Source organism: Trichogramma pretiosum, unplaced genomic scaffold (assembly GCF_000599845.2).
Source record: "Trichogramma pretiosum strain Unisexual culture from Peru unplaced genomic scaffold, Tpre_2.0 scaffold42, whole genome shotgun sequence".
NCBI lineage: Eukaryota > Metazoa > Arthropoda > Insecta > Hymenoptera > Trichogrammatidae > Trichogramma > Trichogramma pretiosum.
In genome coordinates this window covers 994,185-1,008,585 of record NW_019641653.1, presented here as the reverse complement: position 1 = coordinate 1,008,585, position 14,401 = coordinate 994,185, and the positions used below count along the sequence as shown (strand labels likewise).

General features: G+C 37.9%; 3 protein-coding genes across 5 annotated transcripts; 1 reads left to right on the top strand and 2 right to left on the bottom strand.

Moving 5' to 3' along the window:
• Positions 1–739: 739 nt before the first annotated feature.
• LOC106651831 (integrin alpha-8-like) lies at positions 740–7,246 on the top strand. 2 transcript variants are annotated; one of them, XM_014370498.2, is made up of 10 exons: positions 740–1,072; positions 1,859–2,340; positions 3,469–3,868; positions 3,951–4,255; positions 4,339–4,804; positions 4,887–5,026; positions 5,103–5,525; positions 5,609–5,772; positions 5,844–6,286; positions 6,375–7,246. In XM_014370498.2, exons 2-10 carry the CDS (start codon positions 1,897–1,899, stop codon positions 6,638–6,640), a joined length of 3,051 nt encoding a protein of 1,016 aa, XP_014225984.1. In that variant the 5' UTR covers positions 740–1,072; positions 1,859–1,896; the 3' UTR covers positions 6,641–7,246. The 2 variants fall into 2 exon arrangements, with proteins under 2 accessions (XP_014225984.1, XP_023315839.1); XM_023460071.1 differs by lacking the exon at positions 740–1,072 and adding an exon at positions 1,562–1,751.
• Positions 7,219–9,152, bottom strand: LOC106651832 (breast cancer metastasis-suppressor 1-like protein). Its single transcript, XM_014370499.2, has 3 exons — positions 8,950–9,152; positions 8,409–8,629; positions 7,219–8,328 (listed from the first exon to the last, which is right to left on the bottom strand). The coding sequence occupies exons 2-3, from the start codon at positions 8,627–8,629 to the stop codon at positions 7,851–7,853; spliced, it is 699 nt and encodes a 232-aa protein (XP_014225985.1). The 5' UTR covers positions 8,950–9,152; the 3' UTR covers positions 7,219–7,850.
• Positions 9,153–10,279: 1,127 nt separating this feature from the next.
• LOC106651855 lies at positions 10,280–14,318 on the bottom strand. Of its 2 annotated transcripts, XR_001339359.2 has the most exons (7): positions 13,993–14,318; positions 13,295–13,772; positions 13,019–13,224; positions 12,755–12,950; positions 11,900–12,147; positions 11,390–11,466; positions 10,969–11,057 (listed from the first exon to the last, which is right to left on the bottom strand). XR_001339359.2 is itself a non-coding variant. In XM_014370541.2 (6 exons), exons 1-6 carry the CDS (start codon positions 14,014–14,016, stop codon positions 10,884–10,886), a joined length of 1,326 nt encoding a protein of 441 aa, XP_014226027.1. In that variant the 5' UTR covers positions 14,017–14,318; the 3' UTR covers positions 10,280–10,883. The 2 variants fall into 2 exon arrangements, 1 of the variants encoding a protein (XP_014226027.1); XM_014370541.2 differs by lacking the exon at positions 11,390–11,466 and having other exon boundaries at positions 10,280–11,057.
• Between the last annotated feature and the right edge of the window lie 83 nt (positions 14,319–14,401).

Sequence of the window (14,401 nt, the reverse complement as noted above, 5' to 3'; positions counted from 1 at the left end):
CATAAAAAATATTTGCATGTATAATGGCGACTTGTGATATACTTTTCGCCGGTCGGAACCGATTAAAGTCATTTAGTTACACGTTGCAATAATCCTTTTTGAATTCCAGTTCGAGTAATGTTATTATGGTCAATTTTGAAATGGAAATATCGTTGTAAAAGACGAGTATTTGCGACATGTAGTATGGGTATCATTTGAAATTCAGGCGTGCTTTATCACACCCGTGATAGTGTGCATTTAAAAATGTTCGGCACATAATCAAATTGCGATGAGTCATTGAAAAGTAAGGAAAAAAAAATCACCACGTCCATTATTATAGCGAGCTGCATCAGCGAATAAAATCTCATTACTTGTATGAATATTCGCGCCAACATTTCGGATCGAGCGCAATATATAATATACATCTGATATTGAGCAACGAGAAAAAAAAAGAAAAGGAGAGAGAAAAGATGAAATAAAAATCGAGTACCGCTCGATGACCATTGACAACGATGACACTTTACACACGCGGATAGCCTCATCATTATATACTTGCTACTCGCGGCTGCACTTTAAATATATTTCTGCTCTTCCAACACAGAAATCGAGTAGTGATATCATCCGCGAGTATCCGCGTACACACGTATAATAATCTCTCTCTCTCTCTCTCTCTCTCTCTCTCTTTCTCAGACTGCAAGGCGTGCGCGTATCCTTCCTGCGGGTCGCTGATTCGCCGATTCAGTCGTGGCCCATCGCTCCTCGCAGCCGCGCGCGAGATAACTGCTTCAGTGAGATTGTGCTCGTTGCACCGCAATACAACAAGCGTCCGAGATACATCATTGATATATACATGTGTTAAAATTTCAAATCCATAACTCGGCAATCGCGCGCGACGCTTGCGAATGAAAAATGGAAATTTTTCACTCCGATCGCGCTTTTCAAAATCGAACGGGTTCTCATGGCTGGCACGGTTTAAAAAGAATTCTCATCGATTGAGCATTCGATCGCGCTTGCTTTCGATGGATTTTGCTGACCAAACTTTCTATATATAATGTCGAGTTGAGATCGTGCGTCGACGTTGGCGATCCAGCAGGTATGTCAAACAACTTTCTACGATGTATACCTGCGTATTTGTACATACCGATACCAGTCCCTCGGCGCGCACGAAACAACAACCTCTCGGGTTGCATTCAACGATGAATATTCAATGCTTTTTGGCTAATTGAATTCGAGTACACTTAGCGACACTCGCAGAAATGACATATTATATTTACCATAGAGAGACGACGTGCACGATATGCTTATGACATTACCGAGTGCAGCGCGTCACTAATAATAAAAGCAAAAAAAACCACACACTCGATTCGACCGATCACTATGATCGTTTCTCGCGCGTCGTTAGCTGATCCTCGTGCGTATATACGCGACGAACGCCGTGGTGAAGTGGGAAATCGCGTAGCGGATGAGTAATCGCGCGCATAGATCCGTCGCGCTTTGTAATTACTTCCGACGTGAGTAAGAATCTTCCCAAACTTTTGATTCATACAGTTTTTACCGGACGCAGTTCTCAGGTGCACAGATTTTCATCGATTCACTCATATCTATATAAGGATAATTCTTGAGAGATTTTTTTAAAAAGATAAAAGTTGCGACGTGCCTCGTGGATTGTGTTCTAATTTACATATTATAGTTTGATTCGTTATAAAAAGAACTTGGCGTAAACAATATCGTTTTCTATTGGATAAAACCGGATTATTGAAACGAGACTTCGAGTAAGGTGTTTTCTTTTCATTTGTGTATCTACAACCTAGTTCGAATTCATAAAATTTCCATGCAATATTTTTGCCCAGCACGATAAAAGTTTAATTTTTTGCAACAGAAATCAACTCAAGAAAGACTGAATATACAATACCAAAAATGATGAATCGACGGCTAGTCCTTCTCGTGCTCCTGACGCTGTCGGGGCCGTTCGCGATCGCGAGAGCCTACAACCTGAACGTCGAGAGCGCAAGACTGTTTGTCGACCCGTTCAAGGGTTCGTCGAGTCGGGCGAGCTACTTCGGCTTCTCCGTGGGTCTGTACGCGAGCTCGAGCGACGGCAAGGACGCGCTGCTCCTCGTCGGGGCTCCCCGGGCCAATTCGTCGCGGCGCGTCACGGGCGAGCGCCGTGTGCTCGAGCCCGGCGCCGTCTACAAGTGTCCGATCGACGCGACGAGGAACGATCGGGGTTGCGACGAGTGGCAGCTCGACTCCGGCTACCAGGAGCAGCCGCTGCTGGGCGATAATTTCGAGCCGAAGCGCGACTACGCCTGGCTCGGGGCCAACATCGCCGTCGCCAACGGCAGCGTTCCGAAAGTCGCGGTACGTATATATATGTGTGGGGAAATACGCTGACTCGTTAATATTCATTGAGCGAAAAACAGTCATTTAAATATCGTATGTAATTTTTTTGATTATGTAAGCCCACTGAAAAGCAAAATACCATTGGGTTCTATGGCACGAATTCACAGAAAAAATTGGGATTATTCGCTATGGAACTTTTCAGGAGTATAAATTTTTATACAAAAAAGTATACATTTTTTAAAATACAATTTTCATTCGAAATCCCATACATTCCTGAACGGTTCCATTGCAAAAGATCTCAATTTTTTCAGGAAACGTCGGGTATGTGGTGTGTAATTCAATGGTATTTAATTTTTAGTTTGTTTGCATGTTGAAAAGTTACATATAACTCCTGTGAGAAATGCTCAATATTTCGTGGCTAATATTTTGCCAATAAGGTCTATACTTGCTGACCCCGTATTTTTAAATGGTGTAAAATTGTTGGTAAAATCAGTTATACTCAGTCTCTTTAATTTTTTTTTTAATTTTCTATTCGAATTATAAATTCAAAGACTGTTAATAGCATTAAATGCCATACAATAATATTTCAAGATCGAAAGAAAAAATTCAGTAAAATACTTTTGCGAATGAATGCTATTGAATCTATTAACAGTTAGCAAGTTCTTCCTAACGTAACTTACAAAATCAGATTTATAATCAAATTATTAAAGTTTTTGAATTTATCATAAGGATACTAAAACTAGGATAAAAATGACATTTTAGATGCATTTTATGAAAAATGGATTGCGAAAATTTTTGGCAACTTAAAAACACTATTAACAAGAAATACTATCTTGTTAACTGTCTCTTACAGGCCCTTTAAAATGCGCTTAATAATTTTAACATGGTTGAAACAGACCAATCGTTAAACACAAGCAAATTAACGGTCTTATACTGTAAAACATTTAAACCGTCATATTTTCGTCGTTATTTTGAGCATTTCTAGGAGGGACACATGATTTTTTTCTCGAATGAATGAATAATAAGTCGGTGTATTTTCTCTTATACGATATGCAAGCCGAGCATGACACAATAATAAAATGGAATATCCTAACTGCTGACGATTTTCAATGCATATCATCATCCGTCGATGTATCACGCACGCAGGTTTGCGCTCCCAGGTGGAAAAAGAGCTACAGACCGAGGCTCGCGGACGAGTACTGGTACATGAGCGGCATGTGCTACTCGGCGCACATCAGCAGCCCGGAGGCCTTCAATCGGCTGGACGTGGTCCGGCGCCACGTGCCGCTGCTCACCGGGGCGGGCGTCGACATGGAGGTGATCCAGGCCGGCGACAGCAACGTCTTCTACTACGGCATGGGCCAGGCGGGCTTCTCGGCCCATCTGAGCCCGGACCTCGGCGATCTGGCCCTCGGGGCGCCCGGCATCTTCCACTGGACCGGCTCGGCCGTGATACTCAACGAGCGCGCTCAGCGCCGGCCCTTCGACTCGGCCGTCGTGCTCGACGTCGTCGACTCCTGGTACCTCGAGTTCAGCGATCTGTTCGGTACGTAATTTCGTTCGTAACTCGTATAAAATTGAGAAAGCTGATCGGTCGACGGTGATCGTTTTTGTTGCGCTCGGTACAGGCTACTCCATGACGTCGGGTCGTTTTTACGAGCGCGGCCGACGTTACTACGCGTCCGGAGCGCCCAGAGGCGCCGAGCTCCGGGGCAAGGTGCTCGTCTACTCGTTTCCACGCTACAGCCAAGAGCCGATGCAGCTGAAGCAGATCTGGAAGGGCGAGCAGCAGGGCGAGTACTTCGGGGCGAGCCTGGCCTCGTGCGACGTCAACGGCGACCAGCGGGACGACCTGATCGTCGGCGCGCCCCTCTGGAGCAGAGCCGAGGGCGGCGACGAGGGACGCGTTTACGCTTACGTTTCCCGAGGACAAGTGAGTCATAACATCGCAAAATAACGCGTAAGGGTGTATAATCGATGATGAATTACGAAAATTGTAACAATTGTCGCGCGCAGTTTAACTTCGAGCTGCAGCGGATCTCGGGCGAGGCGGCCTGGGCGCGCTTCGGCACGAGCGTGGCCTGCCTCGGCGACCTCGACCTCGACGGCTACGGCGACCTGGCCGTGGGCGCGCCCTACGAGGAGCAGGGCCGCGGCGCCGTCTACATCTTCAACGGTGGCGCCCGCGGAGGACTGGATCAGCGAGCGTCGCAGCGCATAGCCGCGGCCGATCTGTCGGCGGCGATGCGCGGATTCGGCGCGTCGATCGGCCAGCCGAGGGACGTCGACGGCGACGGCTACCTGGACCTGGCCGTGGGCGCCTACCTGTCCGACCAGGCGGTGCTACTGCGTGCTCGGCCCGTGATCGCGCTCCACGTGCATCTGGTCAAGAACGACAATTTCACCCTGCTGCAGAACTCGACGCACTTCGTCGCGGCCGTTTGCGCTCGCTACAGCGGCGTCAATGTGCCCGATACTCTGGGTGCGTACAAAATGAAAAAAACATTGGCTCGTATTGTATGTACAGGCTTATTTATAAAATGGGATTTATTTTTTTGGTGCAGAGATCGTTCAGTATTTGAAGATCGACGACTACCATAAAAGAGGCTCCGCGAGCGACCGGAATTTTCTCAATAAATTCCCCATCTCGAAAACACTGAAGATTGGCGATACCAAGTGTACCCCTTTCAAGATTAGCTTGCGGGTAAGAAGTCTGCTCAAATCATTATCGACCGCTAATTCCTTCGTATCCTCGATTAAACCTGACGATCTCGTTGCAGCAAGACAATCAGAACGTGATCGACCCGATCGAGATCGGCGTCGAGGCGCGCATCGACGAGCGCTCCTGCTCGATCGGCGACTGTCCGATCGTCAATCGGCGCGCCTCGAGAAGCTCCGACAGTCTGAAGCTCGCCTACGTCCTCGACTGCGGCGCCGACAACGTCTGCCTGTCCGATCTCAAGCTGCGGGTGATCAGCGACCTGGCGGCCCCGGGCGACAAGTACGTGCTGGGCTCGCGCGACCAGGTACGGCTGCAGCTCAACGTGGAGAACACCCTGGAGCCGGCCTACGGCGCTCAGGTGCAGCTGCTGATCCCGCGGCCCATCGAGCTGGCCAGGATACCCTCCGAGTGCGGCCAGAGACTCGGGCCGAACGGCTCGATACACGTGCTCTGCAATCTCGGCAATCCCTTGCGACGTTTCGTGAGTATATTTTTTACGAGCGAGGCTTGCTGGCGATAAAACGTATATGAGAGTGACACTATTGATCCGATGATTTCGAGTAGAAACAACTGAATTTGGAGTTGGACATGGACTCGGTTAACAGTACCGACAAGTTCAAAGACATCGAAATCTTCTCGACGACTCAAAACCAAGAGTACGACCCATCCAATAATAATCAAACTCTGAGGATTAATTTCGAGATAGACGCCGACGTAGCCCTCACCGGGTGAGACTTCGTCATTTTTATCCTGCACCTTTTCAGGAAAACTTAATTATGCCATCGTCCTTGAATTTCAGGCAGTCCTACGAGGAAACTTACTCCTACTTTCAGCAAGATTTCGACGAGGATAAAATGAAAAAATTTACGTTCGTCCACCTCTACGAGATTTTGGCCTTCGGCAACACTCCGATAAATCAGATGGATTTTAACATCAGTGTGCCAATAACTTGGCGCGGTATAGAGTTCGCAAAAGTCAGCCAGATCCAAGTGTATCTGGACGAGCGTTACTACGATTGCGAGCGGACGACGATCGAACGGAACGCCACCGAAGCGGGTAGCCGAGTTGGTCTCGATCCGTCGATCGTTGCCAAAGAACAAGCAAAAAGTCTGTTCGTCAATTGTACAGACGGTCTAATCGGCTGCGAGGATTATACCTGCAAATTGGGCCCTTTCGAAACGAGGACTTCGGTAGCCAGGATTATTGTTAAAATCGACGTAGAAATAGCTCAAATCGCTAACAGTGAGTGCTTACGGCTTATCATATATCATTCAAAAATTTTATCGACGAGAAAAATTTTTTATTTTCATCTCTTTTTTTTTCATTAAAGCGCAAACGAACGACGACGTGGAAGCGATAAATTTCGCGAGCAACGGTCACGCGCACATAACAGTACCCAGTACCAACGTCGAACTGACCGATCGACCGAAAGTGAAGTACGTCAACACGATTTTTTCGAAGCGATCGGAAAATAAGTCGGTTGCTTTGTGGATCATCGTATCGTCAGTATTAATGGGAGTCATTTCGTTGGCTGCCTTGACTTCTATACTTTACAAGCTGGGTTTTTTCAACAGAAATCGACCAGCCCAAGAATGATTCACTAAGCGAGAAAAATTGTGATCAATTTAACTGCCGTATTCGGAAGTAAATGTGAAAAATTTACATCCGTATTAAGAACATGAAAAAAAACACAAGTGGTGAAGCTTTTGAGTTAACTGAAACACCTTGGCTCCGTTATAAATCTATCGCTTCGTTCTATATTACCAACTTTTACGTCTGATCGGTAAATGAAGAATGCACATATCAAGGGGATTTGCAGCAGAAGTTAGTTGAATAATTGGAAGCGGTGCAAGTAAATTGACTGATAAGTAAACTAAATACAAAAATGAATAAACTAGCTGCCTTTCACAGCGACAAATATTCATTTATTACACGGATTCGGAAACACCTATATTAATGGTAATAATTGAAATAAATATTGTTACTTTGAACATCAGGTCTAAAGTACTATGAACAAAATGTTTATAATAAATCTACTTATTGTTTATTAATTTTAACTATACAGATTTAGTCAATAAAGATATATTACCTATAAAACATTTTAAAAATAATACTCTCCATAAAATTTTATATTACATTACACTACTATCGATTTATGTACAAACTTTACAAAATATTAAATTTTATAAAATAATCGCTTAACTTTTTAAATGGTGTAAAATTATTTGTAAAATCAGTTACACCCAGTCTCTTTAATTTTTTTCTTTAATTCTCTATTCAAATTAGAAATTCAAAGGTTGTTATTAGCATTATATGATAAAATACCAAACAATAATATTTCAAGATCGAAAGAAAAAATCCAGTAAAATACTCTTGTGAATGAATGCTATTGAATCTAATATAGTTAGCAAGTTCTTCCAAACGTAACTTACAAAATCAGATTTATAATCAAATCATTAAAGTTTTTGCGTTTATCATACGCATACTTAAACCAGAATAAAAATAAAATTTTAAACACATTTGATGAAAAATTGCCTACGAAAATTTGTGGGAACTTAAAAACACTAACAACTAGAATGCCACAAAATAAGTGTAGGATATATGTCGAAAAATGTGATCAAAATATTTACTCATAGACTGGTTTTGGTGCTCTTATTTCGATAATCGAATTTTGATTACTTGAAAAAATTTGTTGAGAATAAATTATAAAAAAATGAAAAACTGACATGAATCCACTTTAAACTTGCAAAAGTAAATTTAACATTAAAATAGCAAAATCTTTTCAAAATTTCTACTATAGGATTATTTATATTTGGATTTCTGGTTTATAAGTTGTTAAACTCTTTTTAATTAGGGCCCAATCTTCAAGAATTTCTGATTCTTGAAGCATATAAACGATATAAGGCCCAGATATAGACAAAGCCTTCTTCTTTTGAGTATTTTTCTTTTTCTTTTTACCATTAGAATGTAACCATAAATCAGTATGAATATCGCTACTGTTACGGTCTTCTTCAAGTCTACGAATTTTTTCTAAAATATCACTAGTCATTTCATCATATAATAGTTCTTGTTGACTACGATAATTTTGCCCAGCCGCTAATTCTTCTGATTGGAACTCATGCTCGATACTTTCTAATTTGAATGCTTTCAATCTTGCGGCTACTCCTTCTTTTTCATCCATATCTTTTTTTAAAGCAGCTATTTCTTTGAGGTATTGTTCATCTTTTTCTTCTTTTACTTCTTTTAGATTTTGATCAATTTGTTGAATTTTTTCTTCATAAAGTCTAAAAAATAAAACATGGTAATGTTATCAATGCAATATATACAAGCTTCCTACTAATTACTACATAAAGTATTTGCATACTTTTCCCGAAGAGCATAGAATTGCTTTTCCAAATTGGCCATATTTTCTAAGCATTCTTCTTTGATTTTTTCACAAAGTTCTTCATCCATATCCGAAGCATAATCCCCATCACTGTGTTCATCGCTACTTTCTGAAGAAGATGTATTACCAGGACTGTCATTACTAACATGTGACATTGAATCTCCTTCGAGTTCAGACTCATCCTTCACGCTTTTAGGCATCTTGACAAAAGTCATAGATAGTATAATCATTAATTATGTTTTTTTTAAATAATTAAATATATTATAGGTACATTGAACTTGTAATTCCAAGATAACCAGTGATTCCTAACCTCTATATGTTAATAAAACTGTAAAGGATATGATCTATGAAAGAGTATAAAATAGTGTATAAAAACTTTAATCATACAATTTTGCAGTCTTATTAGGGTAAAGTTTTATTCATAAAAAGTTCTCATTGTTAATTTTGACGAAATAAATCTATCTTATAAGCTGCAAGAGTGCAAGCTTTTCTCTAAGCTAAAATATTCGATTGCACTTACTTTTAAAAGTTTATAAAGTCGTTCTCGGAGAAGATAAAATATAAATGTTGGAAACAGAAGGTAAAAATTGAGATCTTCACGCGGATTCAAGTTATCCAAACTTTAACACTCGATGATTATCAACAATCACGTCACGTTATAAAGTTGTTTATATTCAGCGTTGTCAGAAATTTGCGTTACCGACGTGGGAAGTGCAGCCAACTGACACGACTGTCAACAGTCAAGCAGTAAGCAAGCCCGCTTGATATTAAAAGAGAACAATATGGCGCTATTACACTATGGTGAGAGATATCAATAGTATATCTATAGCGATTATAAATATAGATATACAAATGTACAACCAATTTGGTTTCTTTTTCAATCGGGCTCACTGCTGTAAAAATCAGCAGAGTTTAGACGACGCTGTTCATACATTTTCAGGGTTTTATGGTACTAGACAGGGGCCCTTTAATAATTAAAAAAATTGAAATTCAAATTTTGAACCCTTTAATCATTACATAGAAAGTCCATTAAAAAAAAACAATTTTTTAACTTTAACTTTTAGTTCAATTTTGATTCCGGATTCTGAAAGAACTAAATTTTTCATCAAAAACATAAACTTTTGTTTGTGTTGGGCATGCCAGTACACTAGGTGAGTGGTAATTCTGTCTTGTACTATCTAACGCAAAAGTGAACCCAAAATTCAAATTCGTGTAAAGATGTAATTTAAAATATCTATTGTAAACAATTTTTTTATGTGTTCAAGAGTGAATAATTACGCCGATGCTGTAATTCGTATCCGATCGGTAGAGTATCTACCACTCGGCGATAACTATAATTACCAGCATCACTGGCTGCGCTCGGGCGACAAACTGAGACTCGTGCGAGAATCAACCACTTCGCGCACGAGTGACGTAATGTACTATTACGCACGTGCTGGATGCCGCGCACACTCGCAAACACACGCACAAAAACGACCAGGTGCACAAGATACTTTCAGGTGGTGCGCGTGCGACGCTGTGTACCGATCGCCATAGCTGGTCCTAGTAAAAATGTCAGTAAATGATAAATTTATGTTTTTATGGATAAATGATTATCAAGATTTACAAATAAAAGAAATAAGATCCAAATCTTTCGTAGCTAAAATATAATTTTCTTGGCTTATAGTAATTTTAAAATAATTTCTGTAGAAGTTCAGTAAATTATATAGATCTACTTTCATTTCGAAAGTAAGCTTGAACGATTTCAATAAGTATTTACAACTACGGTCGCAAAAGTTTGCAGAAAAAACTGTAGAACTAAATTTAATGGGGTTTTTATTGTTAAAAAAAATTGTTCAAAAGCTTCAAAGTCAATTTTAAGAATTTATTCTCACAGTTATTAAATTTGAGTATGATTATTAAAAAATATAATTTTCAACATTTAAAGCATTGTTGGAATTTACAATATCTTTGAAAAAGTTCTTGTCTCAGGCACAAAATTCTCCATCTACACCATTACCATAACTTCAATTTTTCTTTACAGGTAATTCATTATCGTTAATATTTCATCTGCGGACAATCAAGATAACACTAATAACAATGAAATCTCGAAAAGCATATAATATTATTATCGGAAAATTAAATAGAAAAATATGGGCGCAAATCGACATGTTAGGTCACGTTTTTTAGAAGACTATATACTTAGAAGTTAAATTTAGAAGATTTGAGAAAATTTTTAGTTTTAATTTTAAAAGTGAATATCTTCTATTCTACCATTGTTTCAAGCCAAAAGCTTTTAACATAATAATACATTGCGATTTATAATATTTTAAAATAATGTCAAATACTGCACAACTTTTTAATCATATCACTGACGCTTAAAGGTATTGCACGCATATTGTGGAATATATATAAGCTTTAGAACAATATCGAGTATATTCCGGTTTTATGATTCGGAAAAAATCATCGTTGATGTTAATTTTCATCATCGCTGAGACCAAGCCCCTTCGATATTTCGGCAGCGCTAAGCTTTCCCGGGCCGGAGCCTCGATGAGGATTCGGAGGATCGTGTGATGGTGGTGACATATTTCCGTGATACGTCGGATGAGGATTTTCGGCTCCCGATGGTTGAGGTTTGTTAGGGTATAGCTGTGAATATTGAAATTCAAATTTTCATGAATAAATTATATCAAATTAAATCAAATAAAACTGTTATTGTGTAAAAAGCCAATAATTATTAATCATTCTTCAATGGTAGCATCATTTTTTAAAATTTAAAATTATAAAAGATAAGGTTCTTTCATTTTTACAAAAGAGAAAAATGTATTCCAAGATTATTATATGACTAAACATTTCAGTAAGATTATTTTTTAATTTTCTAAAAAATGCTTTTGTTAGGAGATAATTTAAGCACTCTATTTATAGGGCACATTATATATTTTGTTATCAAACAATTTTAAACTCATATTTCGAAATAATACCTTTGACTTTTGAAAATCTGGTAGCACAGTTTTAAAAATTATATTTCCAACAGACTTCGTCTTCTTTAATTTTTAACCTTGATATATATATTATAAATGATATAATAAAATTTTATTTTTATTTAAAAAATTATATTATAGGTATTAATATAAAAGATATTAATTAATATTAATTTTGAAAAAAGCTCGCATAAATTTTATGAGTTTTGGTAATGAAAAGTAATGACTTGGAATAGTTGAGAGTGAAGCTTTCATATATTCAAATAAAAAATGTATTTTTTACTGAACAAATATATATTTATTTTTAGGCAATAGGAGATACAAAATATTTTTAACGTGCAAAGCAACTATATTTACAAAAAAAAAATATTTTACATGATTTAAAATTAAAGCAGTTAATAATTAATAAGATGATAGAAATAGCAGTGCATTTTATTAAGCTTGTTCTGAAGTTTTAGGATATTTTTTCAAAGTTTTTTGCTTCATGCTATTTCTCACTTGCTTACTTACATGTTTTGTAATATCATCCATGGCTGATTTAAGCAGAGCTCCTTTTAAATCACCAAATAAATCATTACCTCCACCACTTTGTGATGGTTGATTCTGAGGATAGCCACCAGTTGGTTGGTATGTTGGTTGTTGTTGATGACTTCCACCCCCAAGAACACCACCAAGTATGGATCCTAGAGCTCCACCGAAAGGATCAGAATTTGATGTTTGTTGACTATAATTAGGTTTTGCTGTAGCTTGACCACCACCTGTAATAAAAATATATTCCTACTATTATTCAATTGAATTATTACTGTTGACATAAACATAGGTATTCTATTTTTTGGAAATTGAAATATATATTTCAATAAACTTAATAAGACATAGAAAATAATATTATTATCAAACTATCACTAAAAATGATTGTTGAAGCAAAATTTTATAAATTGAATTAAAATTATTTTTAACATAATGATTTTGCAAAAATTTTCAAAAACCAAGAAATTTAGATGATTAATTAAAATGTCTAATCTTTATCTAATAAATATTTAATGTAACATACATTTTTTAGTATTGAAAACCGTATATTAATAAAGAATTTATCCTTGAAGCAATTTCTTGAAGCGTTTATCGTAAGACTGTGATGTCATTTAGCACAGTATATAAGGAATTTATTCGTAAGAGCAATTCATCATGAAGATCAATTGTGATTTTTTAACAAGTCAATAATTTGAATGAATGTTAATAAAAAAATTTTTTAGAATAGAGTAATCAAGTATTTACTACTACTCACAATTATACCAAAAAATTTTAATTTCAGAAAAAATCAATTAATATAAAAAATATATTTGAAAGATGATAAAATTAATATTTCACCTAATGCTCCAAGCAATGATCCTATCATTCCACCACTACCAGAATCAGATGGGTAGCCTTGTTGTGCATGAGAATTTGATGCCAAACTACTAGCTAAAGCTGCTCCTAATGCTCCTAGTCCACCCAATCCGCTTTCATAGTCTGGGGAAGTAGATTTGGCATGATCTGCTTCTCCGTCATGTTTCTTTTTTTGTTTCTTCAAAAATAAAGAGAATTTTATTATAATACATTTGTTGACTTTTAAATTTTAGTGTTTTTGTTTACATTAATTGCATGCATTGCAGCTGCAACACCTCCTGCAGCAACAAGCCCTCCAACAGCTAAACCAACTTTATCCAATGTACTGCCAAATGCATCTTCTGATTTTTGATGTGCAGCTGGTTGTCTATGAGGATGAGGTGGATCGTAATCTTTATCAGGTAGATCAAACTTTGCTTGAGGATTGAGAGTAGGATAAAGACCACCAGGTGCTAAATAAGAAAGAGTAATATTAATACAAGGAAATTTTTTAAAACTTTACCATTTGCTATAAATGCTTACGTGGTGGACCAACATCAACTGTTGGAAGATCAGGTACTGGAGCTGTTGGTCTTGGACCAACATTAATAGTTTCGTAAAAAATAGAATTTATCTCAACGTCACCATCGATAACTAAATGAGTTACTCTATCATAAGGCAATCTGTGAGTAAATTCCGCAAAATGTCTGCCATTTACAGCAATTTTGTAACAATAATATTCACAAAGAATAATTATTTCAAAAGGCTGACCAGGATGAATCCACATGGGACCATTATTTTCTTCAACTCCCCATTGCATTGACTCAATACTATTTCTAGTGATGATTCCCTGAGGAAAACGAGGTGAAACATGAAGAGCAATGTCATCACGAGGATTCAACCCTGGGCCTAATTGGTAGTTAACAGCAAATCGTGTTGCTTCATGAGGAACTTTTCCTTGAACTTTGACCATTTTACCAGGAACAACGCCTCCATGGATCTCTCCAACGTAAGGTATTTCCTTAATTAAAATAAGTTATTGTTAGTAATTATTATAAATGTATTAAGTTTCTACTCATTTAGTCAAGTGATTCATCAAATAGAAATAGCAAGTAAAACAAACAATCGGGTAATTTATTTCCCGTCACGCCTATTTTATAAAAGTCCAAAATTTTATAAAATAAGCTTACAAATTTAAACAGTAATTAAATAGTATAATTAATTTGAGCTACAATTCTTACCGGATTTATAACTGGATCGGACATTTTACTTGTCGATTATAACGACTTTTATTAAAAAAGGTACACTTGTATTTAATTATACTGTTAGCATTGAAGAGTAAAATCGATTTTTACGATTTTTCTTTCGCAATCAATTCTTTTCTAATTTATCGTATTTGGAGAAAAGGTATTATTACACTTGTGCGTGGACCAACTGGAATAAGTGGAGAATCTTATTATAAAATTTATACAGTTTCAACAGAATAACAGTAAAAATGAAAGATCGCAGATTGCGTAGAGCAAACTGCGAACTGCGAATAGCGGAAACGACTAAAATTAATTCTGCGACTTGTCAGACGTCAGCTGTATTGTGAGTGCGAGCCCGTTATTACACATATGGCACATTTTGCAATGAAACTTCGCACTGGCC